The following is a 21,474-nucleotide window of genomic DNA, read 5'->3' as shown; positions in this document are numbered from 1 at the left end:
AAACAAATTTCTACTGCGACTGTATTTTGTTTAATACAAATAATGTATAAAATTTGATCTTTTTTTATAAAAAAAAAGCTTTTTATTCTTTGTTGTCTAGTATTTGTTTTGATTTTGTGCACATTAAATTTTGTATACTTAGAATGTTTGTTGTGTTTGGTAATTAAGAGAATTTTGAACTTGTGCGAAGCATTGTCACATCATAGATCTTTATTATTTATCATACTCGTATATCTACTTCTCTCCATCTGTGGTAATGTTTACTAAACTTGTATGAGAGATACATATTTCTCAGAGAAATTTATAGTATTTATGAGGTTTAAAATGTAGTCACCACTTTGGTTTAAATATGTATTTGAATAAACAAAGTATTTGCAACATTTATAATTTTTATTTTTGACTAAATAAATTTTTTTAAATTTTCGCTCGAACGATAATTGCGATGTTATTACGATTCTTTTACATTAAAAGTTAAAAAGAATTAGTTAATTGCAACATTTTTGGAAAAGCTGAAAAAGCAAAATCTATATAAATAAAAATCAAATGTCGTTCATTGGTAATTGGATCAGTTGAGAACGGCCGCACCGATTTAGACAATTTTTTTTTTAAATGTTGGCCACAGTCCAAATTAGGTTTTTACGGAATGAAAAATTGACCAGGCCCACTTTTTTTCGATTTATATAAAATATGAAAACCGATTTGGCTAATTTTTTGTTTAAATGATCATAGTAATCCAATTTAAGTTTTTACTAGGGTATTCGAATTATGCGATTTTTCTCTTGTTCGAATAAAACGAATAATTCGAATAAGAGATTTTAACTTATTCGAATAATTCGATCACACGTTTAAAATTAATCGAATTATTCGAATAATTAAATTTTTTTTTTAAAAAAGTAAAGAATGAAGTTTTGATGTCGGTTTTTTAATATTTTATTGTTAAAGAAAATCAAAAAATAACGTTAAAGTTAAAGTTAACAATTCAAGTATTGATAATGTTAAAAAACATTCGAAAACAAAGTCCATTATGAAATTTTCAACAAAAATATTCTAATCACACTAACTCCCGAACAATCTAGCATACAATTGTCTAGCAAACTCCTTAGTTTCCGTTTTGGAGCTATGGTTTAAAAAATTTGAGCTAGTTGGACATGATCCTGAATTCAAATACAATATAAAAGTATTAAGAACTTTTTTATGTCGTTCATTAATTCGGGTTTTAAAATGAGTAACTAATTCTTTAGTACATGAATTATTCACTATTTCTAAATTATTTATAGCAAATTGTATTGTACATCAAGCTCTATCAAGGTTGCCGAATCTTTGCTTAATAAAGTGGTCTTGGGGAATTACACAATAAAGGGAATCTGTCCAAAGTTTGATATCATTGTCAGTGAACGTGGCTAATTTGAAGTCAGGCAGTACATGATTAACGCATTTACATATTCGCAAAAAGTTTATTACCATGTTAGACAAAGATGTTCAACGATGTTCAAAATCATGTATAAGACGAACTCCTTGCTTTTCTTGCAACAAAACGTTAGTTTGCAATATTTGTGTTTACCATTCGATTTATTAAATATTTTACGCGGTTAATAACATCACTTATATACATATGTATATTTTAAGATCATGACCTTCATCTATTTCAATGTAATCATTATAAATGTCATCCTTAATATAACCGTTTCAAAATCTCATTCTCCATCACATTCAACTCCACTTTAATCTAAGTTAATATTTTGATTATTAATTGTGATTCTTCTAATATTTCGCCAGCTAAATAACAAATATTTTATTCCGTACGTTTTGTTTTCATTGGTTCAAGTCATAAGTTAAACATTTTGAAAGATTTGTTTTTAGAATTGTAACTTCTTGCAGTAATATTTATATATTTATAGAAGAAGCTATCGTAACACTCATCTACCGTGATCGAAAGTCCCTTTGTCTTTAGTTATTTGTCGAATTTCAGAAACAATACCATTTTTGTGAGTCATTATTACTTATTTAAATTTGAAATTATGAAAAATTTTAAGCAATTTAATAAATTTAAATATATATGAACATTTATTCGTTTTATTCGATTATTCTACATAAAATTGTTCGAATTATTCGTTATTCGAAAATGGCCATTTTTAATAATATTTCGCAAGAATAATTATTCGCAAGAAATTATTCGATTAATCGAACGACCATTAGTCGAATGAATACCCTAGTTTTTACTGAAAGAAAAATTGACTACGCCAATTTTTTTTACGATATATCGAAAATCGCAGGACGCCTGGACCGATTTGGCATTTTTTTTTATCCGCAAAAGTTTTTACAGAAATAAAATTTGTCCACGTCCACTTATTAAATACATCTGCAAAATACATCGATCTGTGATCACTCATATTTCAGACCAGAATTCGATTACTTATATAAAAACTCACAATATCTTAAATCATTAATAATTGGCCAATAAACGTTTAATCAAGAAAAGGAGCTCGATCTGTGATCACTTATATTTCTGAACAAAAATCGATTTTTTATATAAAAACTCACAATATTTAAATTCGTTAGTAACTTGGCCAATAAGCTTTTAATCAAGAAAAGGAGCTCGATCTGTGATCACTTATATTTCAGAACAAAAATCGGTTTTTTTATATAAAAACTCAAAATATCTAAATTCGCTAATAACTTGGTAAACAAGCGTTTAATCAAGAAAAAGAGCTCGATCTGTGATCACTCATATTTCTGACCAAAAATCAATTTTTATATAAAAACTCAAAATATCTAAATTCGTTAATAATTTGGCCAATAAGCAAGAAAAAGAGCTCGATCTGTGATTACTCATATTTCTGACCACAAATCGATTTTTTATATAAAAACACAAAATATCTAAATTCGCTAATAACTTGGCCAATAAGCGTTTAATTAAGAAAAAGAGATTGATCTGTGATCACTAATATTTCTAAATTCGCTAATAACTTGGCCAATAAGCGTTTAATCAAGAAATGGAGCTCGATCTGTTATCTCATGTATTTCAAAACAAAAATCGACTTTTTATATAAAAGCTCACAATATCTAAATTCGCTTATAAATTGGCCAATAAGCGTTTAATCAAGAAAAGGAGCTCGATCTGTGATCACTAATATTTCAGAACAAAAATTGATTTTTTATATATAAACTCGAACTATCTAAATTCGCTAATAACTTGGCCAATAAGCGTTTAATCATGAAAAGGAGCTCGATCTCTGATCACTCATATTCATTTCTAAAAATTTCCTTTAAATAAACCAGGGGCCGAATAAGTTATCGTATCTAAAAATGATTTCGATATCGAAATTATAATAAAATGTACTAAATTTCGTGACTGATATCGAATACCATAATCTCAAATAAGAAAATTACGATCAATTTTACTCGATATCGAATGCGGTAATTTGGCCCCAGATTCTTTTAACTACCGCCAAGTAGTTTTAAAAGTGTGACAACTCTTTATTTATTAAAATTTACACAACAATTTAAATAATCACACTCGTTTAATACACACACACTGATAATACACACAGTAGTGCTTACGACACACAGTGGTTTAGAAACTCTTTTTTTTGGAAATAATTCAGTATCTCGGGAACTATTGCATATATTGTTAAGAAATTTTAAATGGTTGGAGCTGAGGTGTTTTCGAGTTGAAATACATTTGTTCACCTTTCTAGCGATAATGGGACCCGTGCATGGCCCCTCAAAGTTAGTCACCTCGGGTCCCAAATTTTTTAAAAAAATCGCCAAAAATCCATTTATGAGCTGAAACTTTAAATATAAATAGTCCTTGAGAAGATCTACAAAAAATAAGCTTACATGTGTAGGTTATCTATATTATTAATTTATTTTTTTTAATATTGCTCGACCTTTTTTTGGTTTTTTAGATATGGCGGGCCTACGGAGAGTCCAAATTTATTTTTAAAATATCAGCCATATTGGTGATAAAATTCTAAATATAATAAATAAAACTCGCTAAAAGTTATCTCGTCCCTATAAAAAGTTACACGCATCCAAAGTTCCGTATTTTTTACGTTTTTCCCCAAAAAATAGCATATATATTTTCTTTTGTAGAAAAAAAATTTCTTCGGGATTATATACAATTTTTATATGATCCGGAAAGAGAACTTAATGCAAAAGCGTGTAAAATAGAATTTGGCTCTCTTAAGGGAACCTAGTCCTAGTCAAACGTGGCCAATTTTTTAAAAAAAAATTAAGTTTGAGTAAAAAATTCTAAAAAGATCCATATTTGAATAACCCCATATGTTTCTTAAATACTTACAAAGTTTGTTTACTATCACACGGTAAATAACGTCACAGTCGGCACTTTTCTAAAAAAAACTCAGGTATTGCAACTTATTTTCCCCGTTTTAGGAATTTCGGTATTTAAAAATAAAAAATGTCAAAAATTAAAATGCCATTGATTTAATGGCACTTGGAGCTATATTACTTCTAAATTTTGTTATGATATCTTTAATCATTAAAATTTTACATTAATTCAAATTTTATATTTTTCTTCGTGGAAAATAACCATATTATAATTTTTTAGTTTTTAAGGTAAATAACGTCCGAAGAATTCATAAAATTATTTAATTTTACTAAAATATCAATCTTCAAGTCCTAGGGTTTCTACCAATACCAAATACTTATATAAAAAGTCTGTATTTACTCCTCTGCAGTTTCACAAACCTTGCCCCCTTTGAAAAATTTGTACGTTTTTTCATATATTTCATGCACTTTGGGCCTTGCACTTGCCCCCATTAGCGCTAGAAAGCTGAACAAATGCATATAAAGTTCGAAAACACCTCAGATCCAACCATGTGAAATTTCTTAACAATATATCCTATAGTTCCCGAGATACCGAATTATTTCCAAAAAAAAAAGTTTCTAAACCACTATGCGACATACTAATGGTGTTTTCTTTTCTGGCATAAATGCTGCATTTATTCTGGCTTTTTCCCTTCTTTGTGTTGTTTTCTGAAAAAAATGTAGTTTGGTGGTGTTCTTTTCTAATAATGTTACCCTAAAACCCTGAATATATGCTACATGTTTCACCCTCAATTTTATCAAAGGGTTAGAAATGCACCACTTTTTTGTAAGCAAAAAGTATAGTTTTTTTAATATTTAGTAGCTACATAAAAGAAAATTGCATAAATGGTAATGATTTTGTTCTATTGTGATCGTTAAAAATGCAACACATTATGAGGGTATGGGTATTAATATGGGTATTTAATAAATGGTACACAATATATAGGCCACATTTTGTGTCAGAAAAGAAAACACCATAAATCCCCAGCAACTCCCTGTTGTTGTTTATATAAACAGCGCCATCTTCTAGTAAATTCTAGTATTATCTATTTCAATAGTGATCACCCAGAGCTTTTAAAGCTGCTCCACACTTAATGCTGTCATACCTATAAACAATGTTGATAACAGCATGTTATCAACATGTTTCAAATGTTGATAAACATGAAGTATTTGTGTTGAAAGCTGCCGTTACAGACCATTACATTCAAATTGATAATGCAATTTTAAAACCAATTTTAATTTTTCAATATATATGTAGTTATTTCTTTTAAATAAAATTTCTCATTTCAAATGATAATAATAATAAAGATATAAATATTTTTTATTACACAATAATTTTTCTGTAAAACTACAATATTCGATATATATATTTTGTTTTTTGTTCGCAAACACCAATAATAATTTGATTTTTTGTGGTTTAAATTTAATATTAATTGAAATATTCATAAATATACACAATAATAATTATAATAATGATATAATAATAATAATAATGATAATTTTATTTATTTATTTGATTTTTATAAAAATAATTAAGTATTACAATTAAACAATTTTCTTTTTGCTCATACACATATGAGAAGGCAAATTTTTAATTTTGTTTCAATTCTTTTTGCTATTTTTAAATATGTATTGCTTAAAAACTAAAAACGAAAGAATGAAAACACAAAAAAATGAAATTAGGTAAATAATTTTTCAAATTTTAGCAAGAAATTTTGAAAATTTGGCACACGCTACAAAAAGACTTCAATTAAATAATAGTAGAAAAACAAACAATTAATTAATATTCAAAGTACAATAATTAAATTAAGCCTTTTGAAGCGACAAATGAAATTGAATTTTATTTGTTGTTAATTTTCTTAATCCTGTTGATTGTTCGTATGTTGCTGTTGCTGTTGCAGCTGCTGCTTTTGTTGCTGATGTTCTTGATAATGATTAATAATTTTGGCGGCATCATTCATGAGTTTAGCCGTTGAACGCACTAAAAACATTAAATGACATTCGTCATATACCGTTAGTTCGACTCGTGTGCGCACGAGACCATGCAGTACCGTAGCACGTTCCAAATCCAACCATCTTTGTAAAGCTGTTTCACGCTCTTTAATGGAGCCAGTTAAGGCCACATCTGAAGGACCCCATAATATGAATTCCAAAACGGATTTAGATTTTGACAAAGACTCTGATCTGTCTTGTAGCAAAATGTCGGCTAAAATGGGAGTCATTTTGGTGGTGGGCAACATTTCGGTTAAGGCCACATGGGCGCATTTGCATAAAGTACCCATGGGTTCATCTTCATCATTGTTGTTGCTAAAAAAAAGAAGAAAAATATATGTTTAGAAATGAATACGATTTAAAATTAACCCTTGCACTTACCCCTGCAATACACATAAACGAGCCTGGGCATCTTTGTTGTCGTATTCCTTGGAAAGCACCACATTCGATAGACTTAAAGGCATTTCTTCCACTGCCTTGACTTGTAAATTCTTCATGCCATTTATCAATTGCAACATTATAAAGGCCACCTCTCGACTCATGACATCATCAAAAGCTGGTATACCATTTGAGCTGGTAGCCGTTTCAGCTTCCGTCGCAAAGCCCTTGTCAGCTGACTCCTCATTCAGAGTGCTTAAGTTCTGCACCGACATGCCATTTCTCATATTGTTGGCCGCATTGGCATCTTTCAATATATTCAGATTGGGTATGGAACCACGGAAATTGAAATTACTCTTGTCCAAAACTTGAGATTTACCCTTCAATATGGCGCCTATCGATTGCAGCGTATCCATTTGTAGGCGTGGCAATACCGATATAGTGGCTTGTAGCAGTGTCATCTCAGTGGTTGGCATTAATGGCAAATGATAACTGGGCACTACATCACAAAATTCTGTTATGGGATTTAGAGCACCCGATACACCGCCCGACAATTGATTAAGTTCACCTCCCACGCCGGCCAATTGATTGCAGTCGGCCGAAAGGGCCAAAGTAACGGGAGCAGTGGTCCATATGGCGGCATGGAAGGCCTTTTTACCCACAACAAATGCCTGGGCTCCCTCGAGTATGGTGAAATCTTCGAAACGCAAATTGATGGCATTGGCTAGGGGCCGTAAAGCGGGTGGTATAACGGGGGTTTGTTGTAACTGTAAATGGAGAGACATATTTGTTTTTATTGCAGAAAAATAAGATTAACAAAAAAATAAAACTATTAAAAATTATTTACTCAATCAGCCTAATTATAAAAGAAATTTTAAAGTTAATTTTTGTTAAAGTCGACTTTATTTTAAAATAAAACTTTTGTTTTTTTCGTACCATAAGAAATATTATAAAAAAAAGCTTTCAAAAGTTTTTCCAACACATTCAAATAAATGAAAATATTTTTCAATGAATGTAAATAAAAATAAAAGAATTTAAAAAAAACAAATTTTACATAAAAGAAAACAAAAACCTTTTTTTAAAATAATAAAACAACATTTTAAATTATATTTGAAATTTGTTTTATGGTACGAATTTTAAAATAATAGTCAACTTTATGGACTTAAAATTGACTTTAAGGCTTTTGTAGTTAGGCTGAATGTTATTACAATTTTCCCCCCACAATAATTGTGTCTCTTGCATGAATATCTATTAAAACAAGGTTAAATTTAATTTTCAAAAAGCTTTTTATACTATTATGCAGGCATTTGAAATTCTCGTACCATTAAATTGGTACCAAATTTATGTGATCCTTTATAGAACCAAAAATAAGATTTTGTAAAAAATTAACAAACTATGCAATATTTATTCTAGAATAGAACAAGGCTTATATTTTACCTAAAATACTATTGGTTCTTATTTACTTCAAACTACTTTTTCTTGAAAATTTAAATAGATTTCGAAAATTATGTTAGTTGATTTTATGAAAAAGTACCTATTAACTATTTGTTTACACTAGGGTTCCTACGCGGGAAAAATTTCTCGGGAATTCCCGGGAATATTTATTTGTTAATTTTCGGGCAATGTTTGTCGGGAATATTCGGGAATTTCTTCATAAGTTTTCTTCTAAAAGTTACAATTTTCAGATTCGTTTCGATGGCCAAATTTGTTGCTAATTGAATCATTCTATTATATTCATAGATTTTTCGGTTCTAGCAACAGATAGTCAGTTGGCAAAGAAGAATTACGGTTGAAATAACGGAATTTTTTCACTAAACTCAAGCCACAGCATAAAAATTTGGTTATTAAGAATGAATCTAATTTAAAGTTTATGTTGTTAAAGGAATTATTAAGATGCCTAACATTACAATTTCTAGGAATATTCAATGAATATTTTTCATATTTAGAGAAAATAACAATAATAGTAGTTCAAATTTGTTTTTCTACAATCAGATATGAAAAATGTCTCTAACTACGCATGTTTTATAGATTTAACATAGTCGAAATTCTTAAAACTACGACTGTGATAATACCGATAAAATGCCACTATTAAATTAGAAACCCTTATAAAGGCTGGATCAACATTGTACAACCAAACATAGTTATTTTATACTTCTTTAAAAACCCTGGTACAATTATAAGTCAATTTATTCGAAAAAAATTTCTGGGTTTTGGTTTAATTTAGTATTAAAAAATTCCCGTGAATGAAACCATTTTTTAGTTTCCTTCCGGGAAAGAAAAAAGTCCGGGAAATTAGGTACCCTAGTTTACAGAATTGTCCATTAATATATGTTATTATTTAATTTGGAAACCAATATTTGTATCTACGAAAAGTACCAGATGTTTCCATTTGTATTTCAGAATTTTCTAATTGTATTTTTTTAGACTTTCGAATTGCAATTTCCATTTGTATTTCAGAATTTTTAATTTATTCTTAAAAAGTTTCTAATTATATTTCAGAATATTACAATTATTTTTCAGAAAATTCAATATTCAGAATTTTCTGTTTCTATTTTAGAAATTCCCATTGGTATTGCTATTATAATTTTCTGAAATACAAATGGAAATTTCTGAAATACAAATGGAAGTTTCTGAAATACAATTAGAAATTTCTGAAAAACAATTGGAAAATTCTTCAATATAATTTTAGTATTGTGAAATTCAATTACAAATTCTGAAATATAATTAGAAATTTCTGAAATTTAATTCGAATTTTCTGAAATATAATTAGTACATTTTAGTTTTTTATACCCTTCACCTTCGTGAGAAGGGTATATATAAGTTTGTCATTCCGTTTGTAATTTCTACATTTTTCATATCCAACCCTATAAAGTATATATATTTTGAATCCTTATAGATAGCGGAGTCGACTAAGCCATGTCCGTCTGTCTGTATGTCCGTCTGTCTGTCTGTCTGTTGAAATCAATTTTCTGAAGACCCCAGATATCTTCCGGATCCAAATCTTCAATAATTCTGTCAGACATGCTTTCGAGAACTTTTCAGCAAAATCGGTCCACAAATGGCTGAGATATGAGAAAAAAACCAAGACAACCTCGATTTTTTACTATTTTTGACCTATATCTGGATTACTAAGACATTAATATAGACAATATGGATATCTAATGATAGATATTTCAAAGACATTTGCAACGACGTATAAAAGACCATAGTAAGATGGACCTACAATGCACGGTGGTCAATTCCGGCCAAAAATACATAACTTCTTTAGTTCTTCATAAAAATGTTTGACATTTTGTATTTGTACTAAGATTAACATAACCGATCGATCGATAAATATTTCGATGTTCAAATACAGGGTTTGGCCAAAAAAGTATCAAAAAAATTGCATGTAAGTGGCTGAAATTTAATCCAAAAATAAAGAATAAAAATTGGTCATTCAAATTTCGGATTACATATACAGGGTTTGGCCAAACAATCATGGACGTTTTAAAAGCATTGAAAAAATTAGGTTATTCATGTAAATGCCTGAAATTTAGTCCAAAAATGAGGAATAGCATAAGTGATTGAAAAAATGGTCGTACAAATTTCGGAATACATATACAGGGTATGACCAAACAATCATGGACGTTTTGAAATTATCGGAAAAGTTAGATTATTCATGTAAAATTTTAACTTTGGTGTACATTTAAGAAATACACACTAGATCCATCGCAAAAAATATTAGAAATTGCATACAGGAGTTGGCCAAATAAACATTGACGTTATAAAAGTATCGAAAAAAGTATGTAATTTTTGTACATGGCTTAAATTAGTTTTATAATTAATAATAACATAAATAATCCATTGAAAAAATTTCGACATACAAATACATGGTTTGGCCAATTCAGCATAGACGTAAATAACTCTCAAACTTACATAATTTTTGAAATTTACCAAAAAAATACAAAAAAAATTTGTAAAATATGAAGGCACTGAAATCGTTCTGGTTATTGGAATGGCAGATAATTGCACCTTAAATTTATAGTACTTACTCTTGATACTTTATAGTATTAGATGTAATTTACAATTAACCTCTAATTTCCCCATTTAATTTGTTCTGGCCTTTCAAACTTTTTTTTTAATTTAGTTTCTATAGATTTAAAACTAGTTCCTAATCACTTCACTTTTATATAAAAAGAACACACAAAAACTCCGTAATAAGCACGTGGAATGGTTAACTGCTAATTGTTTTATAAAAACATGTGCTAATTTGTAAAAAAAAACTTTAAAGAAAAAAGCACAGGATATTTCGATTCAAAAGTAAAAAAATCAAATTTTTCTAATATTAAAATGACAAGAAAAAACCTTTGACTTTACAGCACTATAAATAAAAATATAGTTACTTTATAGCCAAACTAATAATGACACTGTATATTCTGAAGTGTTAAAAAAAATTTACCATCAAAATGTTATAAAAATTAAAAAAACAATAAAAAACATTTTTGGCCGGAATTTACCACCGTGCAATGGGTCAAAATCGGAAAAAAAAATTTAACCCGAATTTTTTTTTCACAAAAAGAAATTCAAAAAACAAATAAAAAAATTTAAAATTTCAAAAAAAAAAAAATTCCAAAAAATTAAAAAAACAACTGGAAAAATAATTAAATTTTGTTTACCTAAAAATATTTAAAATTTTGAAGTATAATTATAATAAGATTCGGCACAGCCGAATATAGCACTCTTACTTGTTTTTATTTAATATTGTCTAAGAAAAGTATCAATTTTTTCAGTATGTACTTTCTACATAAATATATTTTCTAATGTATTTGGAAACTACATAAGTAGTCAATATTATATATTTTAAGCTAAAAGAACTAAATGGTACTATTTCTTAATAACTGTTTCTATTTATTTTGGAAAATTTTTGAAAAATATTTTTTTTTAACTAAAAAAAGTTCCAAATATTTTAGTACTTTTAACTTAAAAATATATGGAAAAATAATATACAAAAAATAGTTTATATCGAATATAAAGTACCAACAATATTTGGTACTTTTTTCTTAAAAATTTGTACTAAGGTACTAAAATAAGTTGGTACTTTTTCGCATCAAATTATTTTTTCTTTTTAATTTTGGATATATTTCAAATTATCTAAAAATGTATTGAAAATGTTTGGTGCTTTTTACTTCAAATTCTGTAGAAATGTACCAAATATATTGGGTACTTTCAAATATATGTTGATTTTTTACATAAAAAGTTGCTTTCATAAAAGTGCGAGGAAAAATATGGTACTAAACATATAATGAAGAACCAAATAAAAAAATTATTTTTTTTTTCATGCCTTCCTTGCGTTGACAGTTATTTAAAGAACTGTATGTGATATAAATTACTAGTTCTAGAAAGATCTTTTGAGTTTCTTTGATAACATCCATGAAATTAGTGATATCATAATCACTTCTAGAATCCGTTCTGTAGAATAATATTATGATTTTTAGGAAATTATATAGAGTTTACTTACTAGCTATTATTTATTTAGAAATACTTTGTTGTATATTGGTTCTAGATTAGTAAATTTAAATTGAATAATTTTGAAATGAAAGGAATTTGTATGAATAATACTAGGAAATTTTTTGAAATTTTAAAAATATAATGGGTTATTCTATTGTATTAGGTATGTTAAAACGCTAATATAATGTGATCAGCAAAAAATTGTCATCGAATCTTTTTTCGAAAAAATTTAGCAGGATTTTATGGTGTTTTTTTCAGTAAATATTAGTTTCTGAAATCTTTTCGCTATTATAATAAAAAAATAACAAAAAAAAGTTCCTTAACTGCTTCTCTGAACTAGTTCAAATTGAGACAATTTTTGAACAAAAATTATTGATGGAATAACTATTACTGAAACCATTCTTAAGGGGTGTTTGTTATTTAGAGCTTCTAAAGAACTATTTCCAATCGTGACAATTTTATATACAAATTATTGGATTCAGAACTGATTCCAGAACCTTTCCTGGATTGGTGTCGCAATGCCAATATCGAATTACCGCATTCGAAATTGAGTAAAATGTATCCTAAGTAGAGATGCCAAACGGGGTATCCCGTTCCCGAAAATGCCGGGGTTTTCTTAAATCAAAACATCAAATTAAATTACAAACAGATTCAAATTTATAAACATTTTTTGTTTAACAAAAATTCGCTTTGATTTATTTGTCAGCTGTTTTTGACATTTTTCCGTGACAACCAATTCGCCTTCAAGTTCAGACACAATGTCAAACTACATATAAAACAAGTAAGAGTGCTATATTCGGCTATGCCGAATCTTATATACCCTTCACCTTTGTTGTGGATGCATTATTATTTTTTTATAATTAGTATATAGGTATGTATGTACATTGCCCACTTTCAGCGTACAGCATCCCAAATTTATCAAGAACACAAAAAACAACAACAACGCCAAACGAAACAGAACACCAAAAAAACAAAAACAAAATACGCAAGGCAATGAAACCAACACACATCCAAACATACGTTTAATTGTATAAAAAACAACAACAACGCCAAAAGAAACAAAACACAAAAGAAAAACAAAATACGCAAAGCATGCACATTCAAACATACGATTTGTTGATTTTTTGTCAAAAAAACCAACACACAACCAAACAAAAGTTTAGTTGTATAAAAAACAACAACAACGCCAAAAGAAACAAAACACAAAAAAAAAACAAAATACGCAATGCTTGCACATCCAAACATACGTTTTGTTGTTTTTTTGTCAAAAAACCAACACACAACCAAACAAACGTTTAGTTGTATAAAAAACAACAACAACGCCAAAAGAAAAAAAACACAAAAAAAAAACAAAATACGCAAAGCTTGCACATCCAACCATAATTTTGTTGCTTTTTTGTCAAAGCATGCAATACATTGTGTTTTTTGATGAAATTTTCAGAGGTTGTCTCGGATTTTTGCTCATATCTCCGTTATTTATGGACGGATTTAGCTGATTTTAAATAGCAAAATTCTCGAAAGTATGTCTGACAGAATTGTTGAAGATTTGGATCCCGGAGATATCTGGGGCCTTCAGAAAATTGATTTCAACAGACAGACAGACAGACGGACAGACAGACAGACGGACATGGCTTAATCGACTCCGCTATCTATAAGGATCCAGAATATATATACTTTATAGGGTCGGAAATGAAAAATGTAGAAATTACAAACGGAATGACAAACTTATATATACCCTTCTCACGAAGCTGAAGGGTATAAAAATATAAGCAATTCGCCCGGTATTCTGAATTCGCCGATGACAGTACCTTATAATTAATATACCTTGTTGTGTGCCTTTTCCATGCATTTTGACATTCAACATGCCCGAATATCGCAAAGTGACGTTTAGCAAAGTTGTTAAGCGCAACTCCTGCTACAACATAGCTAATAAAGGAAAGCAGTATTTTTGGTTTTCCTAGAGAGGCTCTGGAAAATCAATTCTTCACCATTTTTTGTAAGTTATCTAACAAAACTCAATTTAAATCCTCTTCAAACGAAATTGATTTTATCTCAGATGAGGAGCTCGAACAAAATGAAAATATGTCGATTGCTCAAAGGCTAAAATATATATGTAAAAAACCCAAATAACAATAACGAAACCAAGTTATAATGTAGATTTCGAGATTTTTTTACCAAATCCCAATCCCCGGGATTTTTAAAAATTAGTCACGATTAGCATCTCTAATCGTAAGCTTTTTATTTGAAATTGTGGCATTCGATATCGATCAAAAGAATTTGTACATTTTATTATAATTTTGATATCGAAATCATTTTTCGATTCAATAGCTTATTTTTTCTTTATTTGTTGCAGTTAATTACTTTATTATCAAATAAGTAAAGTAAAATATAATTTAAAATCTCACCTGTTCTAAAACTTGTGCTAAAGCTTCATGATTAGCACCCACTACAGCTGAGTAGTTATCTTCGATGGTCTTGTGGACCACACTGCGGCCCTTGCGCATGCGTAAACGATTAGTTGTTTTGGCCCGATTTTTAATGGCCTGTAAAAGACAAAAATTTAATTCCATTTTAACTATTAACACTTTAAATAACTCTCTGAATTACATACCGATGGTATACCCCAAACACTATCATTAATATCGCCGGTAATATCGCCACCAGCTTCGCTGCCATAATAACTATAAGGCGAATAAATATCCAAATCACCCATTTCGCTACCGCAATAGGAAGACGATATCATGCGTGGAATGTTAGCTGTTATTAAAGAAAATTTAAATTATACTAACCATTTAAAACTTTCATAAACAATTTCACTTACCCAAACTATTATTAAGACCGAAATTTCTGGCCGGTCCATATTCACTTCTCGTATAACTAGCCACCGATATATTGTCCAATTGCAAATTATTTCTCCTCGACTGCATGAGTCTTTGCTGGCCCGCTTGCACATCAGCCGAACGGGCTGGTGGCGGTGGTGGTGACTGCGGTGATTTTACAAATTCATACATATTCTCGTAGTCCCGTTTATCTTTCAAATAACTATCAATGGTACTGTTAATTTTACGCACTGAATCCTTTAAACTACTGGGTCTTGCATCAGCATTGGCTGAATTTGTGTTAGCATTGTTAGTTGTTGTTGAATTTTCGAAAATTTCCAATTTATTTGACATGTTGGGCTTAGCTTCATTTTTCTTGCGTTCAAAGGTGCTGGTGCGACTGCCAGTTGGTGGTTTGCCTTCTAAGCGCATGGAGTTGCTGCTCAGTTGTGGACTTAATGTGGTTTTTGCTAAATTTTTGTTAGTTGTCGTAGAAGTTGTGGAATTAGTGGAATGTTGTTGTTCCGCTGATACAATATCACCATTTGACGAGCAAATCGAGATAGTATCACCGTTTTCCTTGTTAATTTGTTGTTGCTGATTATGATTATATTGCTGCTGTAGAGCTCCTCCCATATGGCGTTTACGTGCCAATTCCAATTGCGCCTCACGTTCACGCATACTGGCTGTACGTTCTGGTTTACGTGGCGCTATTGATGAGCGAATTTCGCCTGAAAAAGAGAAATTCAGAGAAATTAAATTATATAGAGGATCAATATGAAATAATATAATTATTCTAGTTCAGTTCTAGTTCAGTTCTAGTTCAGTTCTAGTTCAGTTCTAGTTCAGTTCTAGTTCAGTTCTAGTTCAGTTCTAGTTCAGTTCTAGTTCAGTTCTAGTTCAGTTCTAGTTCAGTTCTAGTTCAGTTCTAGTTCAGTTCTAGTTCAGTTCTAGTTCAGTTCTAGTTCAGTTCTAGTTCAGTTCTAGTTCAGTTCTAGTTCAGTTCTAGTTCAGTTCTAGTTCAGTTCTAGTTCAGTTCTAGTTCAGTTCTAGTTCAGTTCTAGTTCAGTTCTAGTTCAGTTCTAGTTCAGTTCTAGTTCAGTTCTAGTTCAGTTCTAGTTCAGTTCTAGTTCAGTTCTAGTTCAGTTCTAGTTCAGTTCTAGTTCAGTTCTAGTTCAGTTCTAGTTCAGTTCTAGTTCAGTTCTAGTTCAGTTCTAGTTCAGTTCTAGTTCAGTTCTAGTTCAGTTCTAGTTCAGTTCTAGTTCAGTTCTAGTTCAGTTCTAGTTCAGTTCTAGTTCAGTTCTAGTTCAGTTCTAGTTCAGTTCTAGTTCAGTTCTAGTTCAGTTCTAGTTCAGTTCTAGTTCAGTTCTAGTTCAGTTCTAGTTCAGTTCTAGTTCAGTTCTAGTTCAGTTCTAGTTCAGTTCTAGTTCAGTTCTAGTTCAGTTCTAGTTCAGTTCTAGTTCAGTTCTAGTTCAGTTCTAGTTCAGTTCTAGTTCAGTTCTAGTTCAGTTCTAGTTCAGTTCTAGTTCAGTTCTAGTTCAGTTCTAGTTCAGTTCTAGTTCAGTTCTAGTTCAGTTCTAGTTCAGTTCTAGTTCAGTTCTAGTTCAGTTCTAGTTCAGTTCTAGTTCAGTTCTAGTTCAGTTCTAGTTCAGTTCTAGTTCAGTTCTAGTTCAGTTCTAGTTCAGTTCTAGTTCAGTTCTAGTTCAGTTCTAGTTCAGTTCTAGTTCAGTTCTAGTTCAGTTCTAGTTCAGTTCTAGTTCAGTTCTAGTTCAGTTCTAGTTCAGTTCTAGTTCAGTTCTAGTTCAGTTCTAGTTCAGTTCTAGTTCAGTTCTAGTTCAGTTCTAGTTCAGTTCTAGTTCAGTTCTAGTTCAGTTCTAGTTCAGTTCTAGTTCAGTTCTAGTTCAGTTCTAGTTCAGTTCTAGTTCAGTTCTAGTTCAGTTCTAGTTCAGTTCTAGTTCAGTTCTAGTTCAGTTCTAGTTCAGTTCTAGTTCAGTTCTAGTTCAGTTCTAGTTCAGTTCTAGTTCAGTTCTAGTTCAGTTCTAGTTCAGTTCTAGTTCAGTTCTAGTTCAGTTCTAGTTCAGTTCTAGTTCAGTTCTAGTTCAGTTCTAGTTCAGTTCTAGTTCAGTTCTAGTTCAGTTCTAGTTCAGTTCTAGTTCAGTTCTAGTTCAGTTCTAGTTCAGTTCTAGTTCAGTTCTAGTTCAGTTCTAGTTCAGTTCTAGTTCAGTTCTAGTTCAGTTCTAGTTCAGTTCTAGTTCAGTTCTAGTTCAGTTCTAGTTCAGTTCTAGTTCAGTTCTAGTTCAGTTCTAGTTCAGTTCTAGTTCAGTTCTAGTTCAGTTCTAGTTCAGTTCTAGTTCAGTTCTAGTTCAGTTCTAGTTCAGTTCTAGTTCAGTTCTAGTTCAGTTCTAGTTCAGTTCTAGTTCAGTTCTAGTTCAGTTCTAGTTCAGTTCTAGTTCAGTTCTAGTTCAGTTCTAGTTCAGTTCTAGTTCAGTTCTAGTTCAGTTCTAGTTCAGTTCTAGTTCAGTTCTAGTTCAGTTCTAGTTCAGTTCTAGTTCAGTTCTAGTTCAGTTCTAGTTTAGTTCTAGTTTAGTTCTAGTTCAGTTCTAGTTCAGTTCTAGTTCAAGTTTAGTTCGGTTCAGCTTTTAATTCAATTTAAATTTCTAAAATGTCTATATATCAGGAGCAATTCGATAGACATATATAGGTATATTTTTATAAATTTAAAGAAATGGCTTCCTTTCATAAAAATAACTCTTAATGTAATAACAAACATTATTTAAATATGTTGCTTGTTGTTCTCTTGTATGTAATTGCTAAATTTTAAACTTTTCAGTATCTCTAATTAAATATTTATCTATTAGAATTGTAAGCATGGAATCCATTCATTTATACATTTCCATCTTAAATGCCATAAAACAATTCAATTAATTTTATTAATTTTTGCATGCCAACATTCAAATGTAACCGTCACGGTTGTTTCTCATATTGTGGTGTGTTCCGTTTTTGTACCTGAATTTCTCTCAAAATATTCTTTTAACCTCAATCACGTTTACTCCGCCACTTGAACAGGTACACAGCCGCACATTCTAACATAAACACAAATCGCAAAAAGTTGTGTTCCAGCAACATTTAGCTGCAGCAACAGCAATAATTTACGGTGTTTTATTAAGCGTACAAATTCCATAATAACAACAACAGCAACATAAATATGGTACGACCTTCAAGAATAGTTTACCCATTAACCTCAATACGCTCGTAAAATAAACCGGCAACACAAAAATAAAAATACCAAAATCATACTCGTTGTACTTAACAGCAGAGGAGGCAGGCAGCAGCAGCAGGCAGATCCGACCAGACCAGACAAGGCAGCCAAGGCACTCAAGCATTTAGATAACAACAACAACAACAAAACTAACCGATAACCAAAACACTCGAAATAAAGAGGCAACATCTAAATGCCACATACGAAAACACACAAATATAGAATAACCAATATTAATTTATTTTGGTCATCATCGTTAGCAGCAGCGTACAGTGGGGCTGAGAGTAATTCTAACGTTATAATAACATAAGTAGTTTATATTTTAGTATATTCGAAACCAAAAACATGGACTACCCCAACAAAGTCAAATCTTCAACAGTCAATGAATTATCCGCAGTGTAATGTTGACGTACTAAGAAGGTGTTAATGAAATCGAAATCAGTTTCGATCTTATTTTAGTCTGATGGCTGATTAAGAGAATTACCCCATTTAATCATCCTACCCTTTCATTTATAGATAAAGTGAAAGTTCTGTTGGAGTACATTTACACTACCGGGAATAGCTGAAGCGAAATCATGCGAATGGTTTGGTTACATGTGAAAGCTCAAGAGTTTTGAGAACGAACCTTGAATTAGGGTCGTTTGATCCTGAAAATGATCAAGCTGGGTGGTATCAGGGATCAAGAGAATGTTGACCGACGCGTAACTGGTTCCAAACACGTAAATGGTGACTCCTCACCAGGATTTAACACATCCCCATTTGTGTTGTTGAGTGTTTGAGGAAAAGATTGAGGTTAATGTGGGATAGCCAGGCTGCTCTCAGGGCCTTATTATATGAGATAAGGTTAAGTGGGTGCCCTGATAGACTTAGTCGATAGTGTGCTGGACTATTAATCTGAGGGTTGCGGGTTCGATTCCCGCCAGTGACTCTGGGTGTACCTGCAGACAAGCAAAACGCTTCGCAATTTGTGTATGTTTTTTTTTTTTTTTAATATATCTCTGAACGAACTGGGTGCGCATTGTGCTTGGTATCTGATCATGAGGACAATGCTGGACACGAATGAGCCGATTTTTAGATAACAGAGACACTCCTTAAGAGCGGAACCTGTATTTGTCACCAAGCGAAGGTATGCTAGAGCGAGGATCTGTTTTTCGATTAAATCCGAATTCGCTTACAAATGGCGTGATTTAATACTTCGTCATGGGGTAAATCCCAGATCCGGGGGCTGATTTTGTCCCTTCCCCAAATAGGATAATGGGCTTCATAAAAAGTCTGGAACTGTTGTGGTGAGGTTAAGGAAAAGGGTCATATGGGTCATGGAGCCCTAGAATTTGCAAATTAGCTTCAGTAGGTAAAGCAACTGGTCTCTGCAGATCTATCCCTCCAAAAATAATTTGCACGAAAGATACAGCAAATGAAGTTGTAGGAATAGATATAGATGTTGAACAAATATTTCCGGATTCGAAGCAAAATAAATCTGTACTGTTTGTTAATCTCTGCATTAGATTGCTGAACTCGGTATATTTGGAGGAGATACAAGAAGGAAAAGTATGTAATTTATTATGATCATGAATGAGCTGAGAAGCTTTGTTTATGTTGTTGTAAAAGCAGTGGTTGCTGAGTTGACAGCCATTGGCTGAGTTCATTGAGGTGCCTAGAACCGGCTATCGTGGGAATGAAGCTTTGCTCCGTTATATGATTTCCTAGTCTATGCTCCGACTAGGAAATCATATAAAGGTTTTCTAATAGCGGCATATAATTTTTGTATTTTAATAAGAAATACTATCGTACCTTTTTCATGATCGTCCAGTGTCTATATCAAAGTCAACGTTTAGGTATTTATCATAGTGAACGATCACCGTTTGGAATGAGGATTTAATAGTGTTTCTGCCCGATATTTTTAATATATGAAGTAAAATACATTCTAAATTCGTTTTATGAAGTATCTGATCAAACAATTTCCTCATCCCTTATATACGATTTTCGTTATATATGCATTTGTCATACGTTGTATTCACTTTGCAAGCAATCCCACTGTTCATCAGCAGCTATAACAGTAGCATACTCTATAATGTTTATAGTAAATATTTGGTGATCATCATCATCAACTTACTTCATTCAATTACCAAAAAAAAAAAAATAATGAATCATAAACTTAAACAGCTGGAATACCTAGCAAAACAAACTACAGTAAATATTTTTACCATAACAAGGTACATCATCAACACCATTTTTATGATATTTCATACTACCCTGCCTGCCGGTCTAACTGTTTGACTTTGTTGTAGAGAGTCTTATTTACATTCTCATGCTTACGTTTCTCCAAAAACCCACCAAAATCATCATCATCAGCCACGCATTTTAATCAAGTTTAACGGTAAAACCAACCAAATAAAGAAAGTAGATGCAAAGAATTATAGGCTAAAGTCGCAACAATCAACCAACAACAAAAATATCCATGAATTCCAAAACACACTGTTTTGACTTTGGAAGATTAAAGTGGGTTAAGTTTACACTTTTCTACACACACATAAGTATACCAGATTATAAAGATACTTTTCAAACCAGACACCAATGAATTACACACACACACATACCTTTTCCACACAGATAAATACATACAAGTACGTTCGTATCTATGTTTGTATTTATGGTTTTGTAACAAACAGTCAAAACTGAGCAGTTAGAAGTAAAAGAAGAAGAAAATAAGACAAACAAAAGAATAAGAATCAACTCAAGAAAAAGACATTCAAATGCCCAACTTCAAACTAAACTAAAATAAAAACCAAAAACTAAAGAAATTATTTAAAGCTCTAACCGAAATGACAAAATCTCTGCCAATGTGAGTAGTTGCAGCCGTTGGCGAAAGCAGCAGCAGTTTCAGCTGCAGAAGAAGACGAAACCTGTATAATCTTTTCAAAACTTGTTACACCTGCTTTCGTTTCATACGTAAGTGAAGAGAAGAAAATAACAAACAAAGCCAAAGAACAACAACTACATACAACACATATACAAGTTTCTTAAATGAAACTTTTAACACCCAAAGTTGGATTAAGTAGAATATTCTTCTTATTGGTGAGGGGTATAGGTTATTTCGTTTTTGATAACAATGAACTTGCAAATCTGAAGCTTACTTGAAATCAGGAAAAATAAACTTGAATTAGGGCAGGATCTCTCTTGCACAGAGAAAACAGATTAGTAGTAGCAACC

At 31.0% G+C, this 21,474-nt stretch overlaps 1 protein-coding gene across 1 annotated transcript in view; it reads right to left on the bottom strand.

Annotated features, from left to right (window-relative positions):
- Window positions 1–5,606: 5,606 nt before the first annotated feature.
- The window catches only part of LOC135963353 (serine-rich adhesin for platelets), a 203,328-nt gene continuing 187,460 nt past the window's right edge, over window positions 5,607–21,474 (bottom strand). Inside the window, exons 5-9 of the mRNA XM_065515167.1 lie at window positions 15,008–15,736; window positions 14,798–14,943; window positions 14,592–14,729; window positions 6,703–7,466; window positions 5,607–6,636 (exon numbers count right to left, since the gene is read on the bottom strand). Coding sequence (XP_065371239.1) covers window positions 6,189–6,636; window positions 6,703–7,466; window positions 14,592–14,729; window positions 14,798–14,943; window positions 15,008–15,736 — 2,225 coding nt within the window. The 3' untranslated portion in view covers window positions 5,607–6,188. The remainder of the gene's footprint in view (window positions 6,637–6,702; window positions 7,467–14,591; window positions 14,730–14,797; window positions 14,944–15,007; window positions 15,737–21,474) is intronic.

This window comes from Calliphora vicina, chromosome 1 (genome assembly GCF_958450345.1).
Source record: "Calliphora vicina chromosome 1, idCalVici1.1, whole genome shotgun sequence".
NCBI classification, from domain to species: domain Eukaryota; kingdom Metazoa; phylum Arthropoda; class Insecta; order Diptera; family Calliphoridae; genus Calliphora; species Calliphora vicina.
Note: the sequence above shows the minus strand (reverse complement) of the source record. Positions and strands in the feature narration are given on the sequence as shown.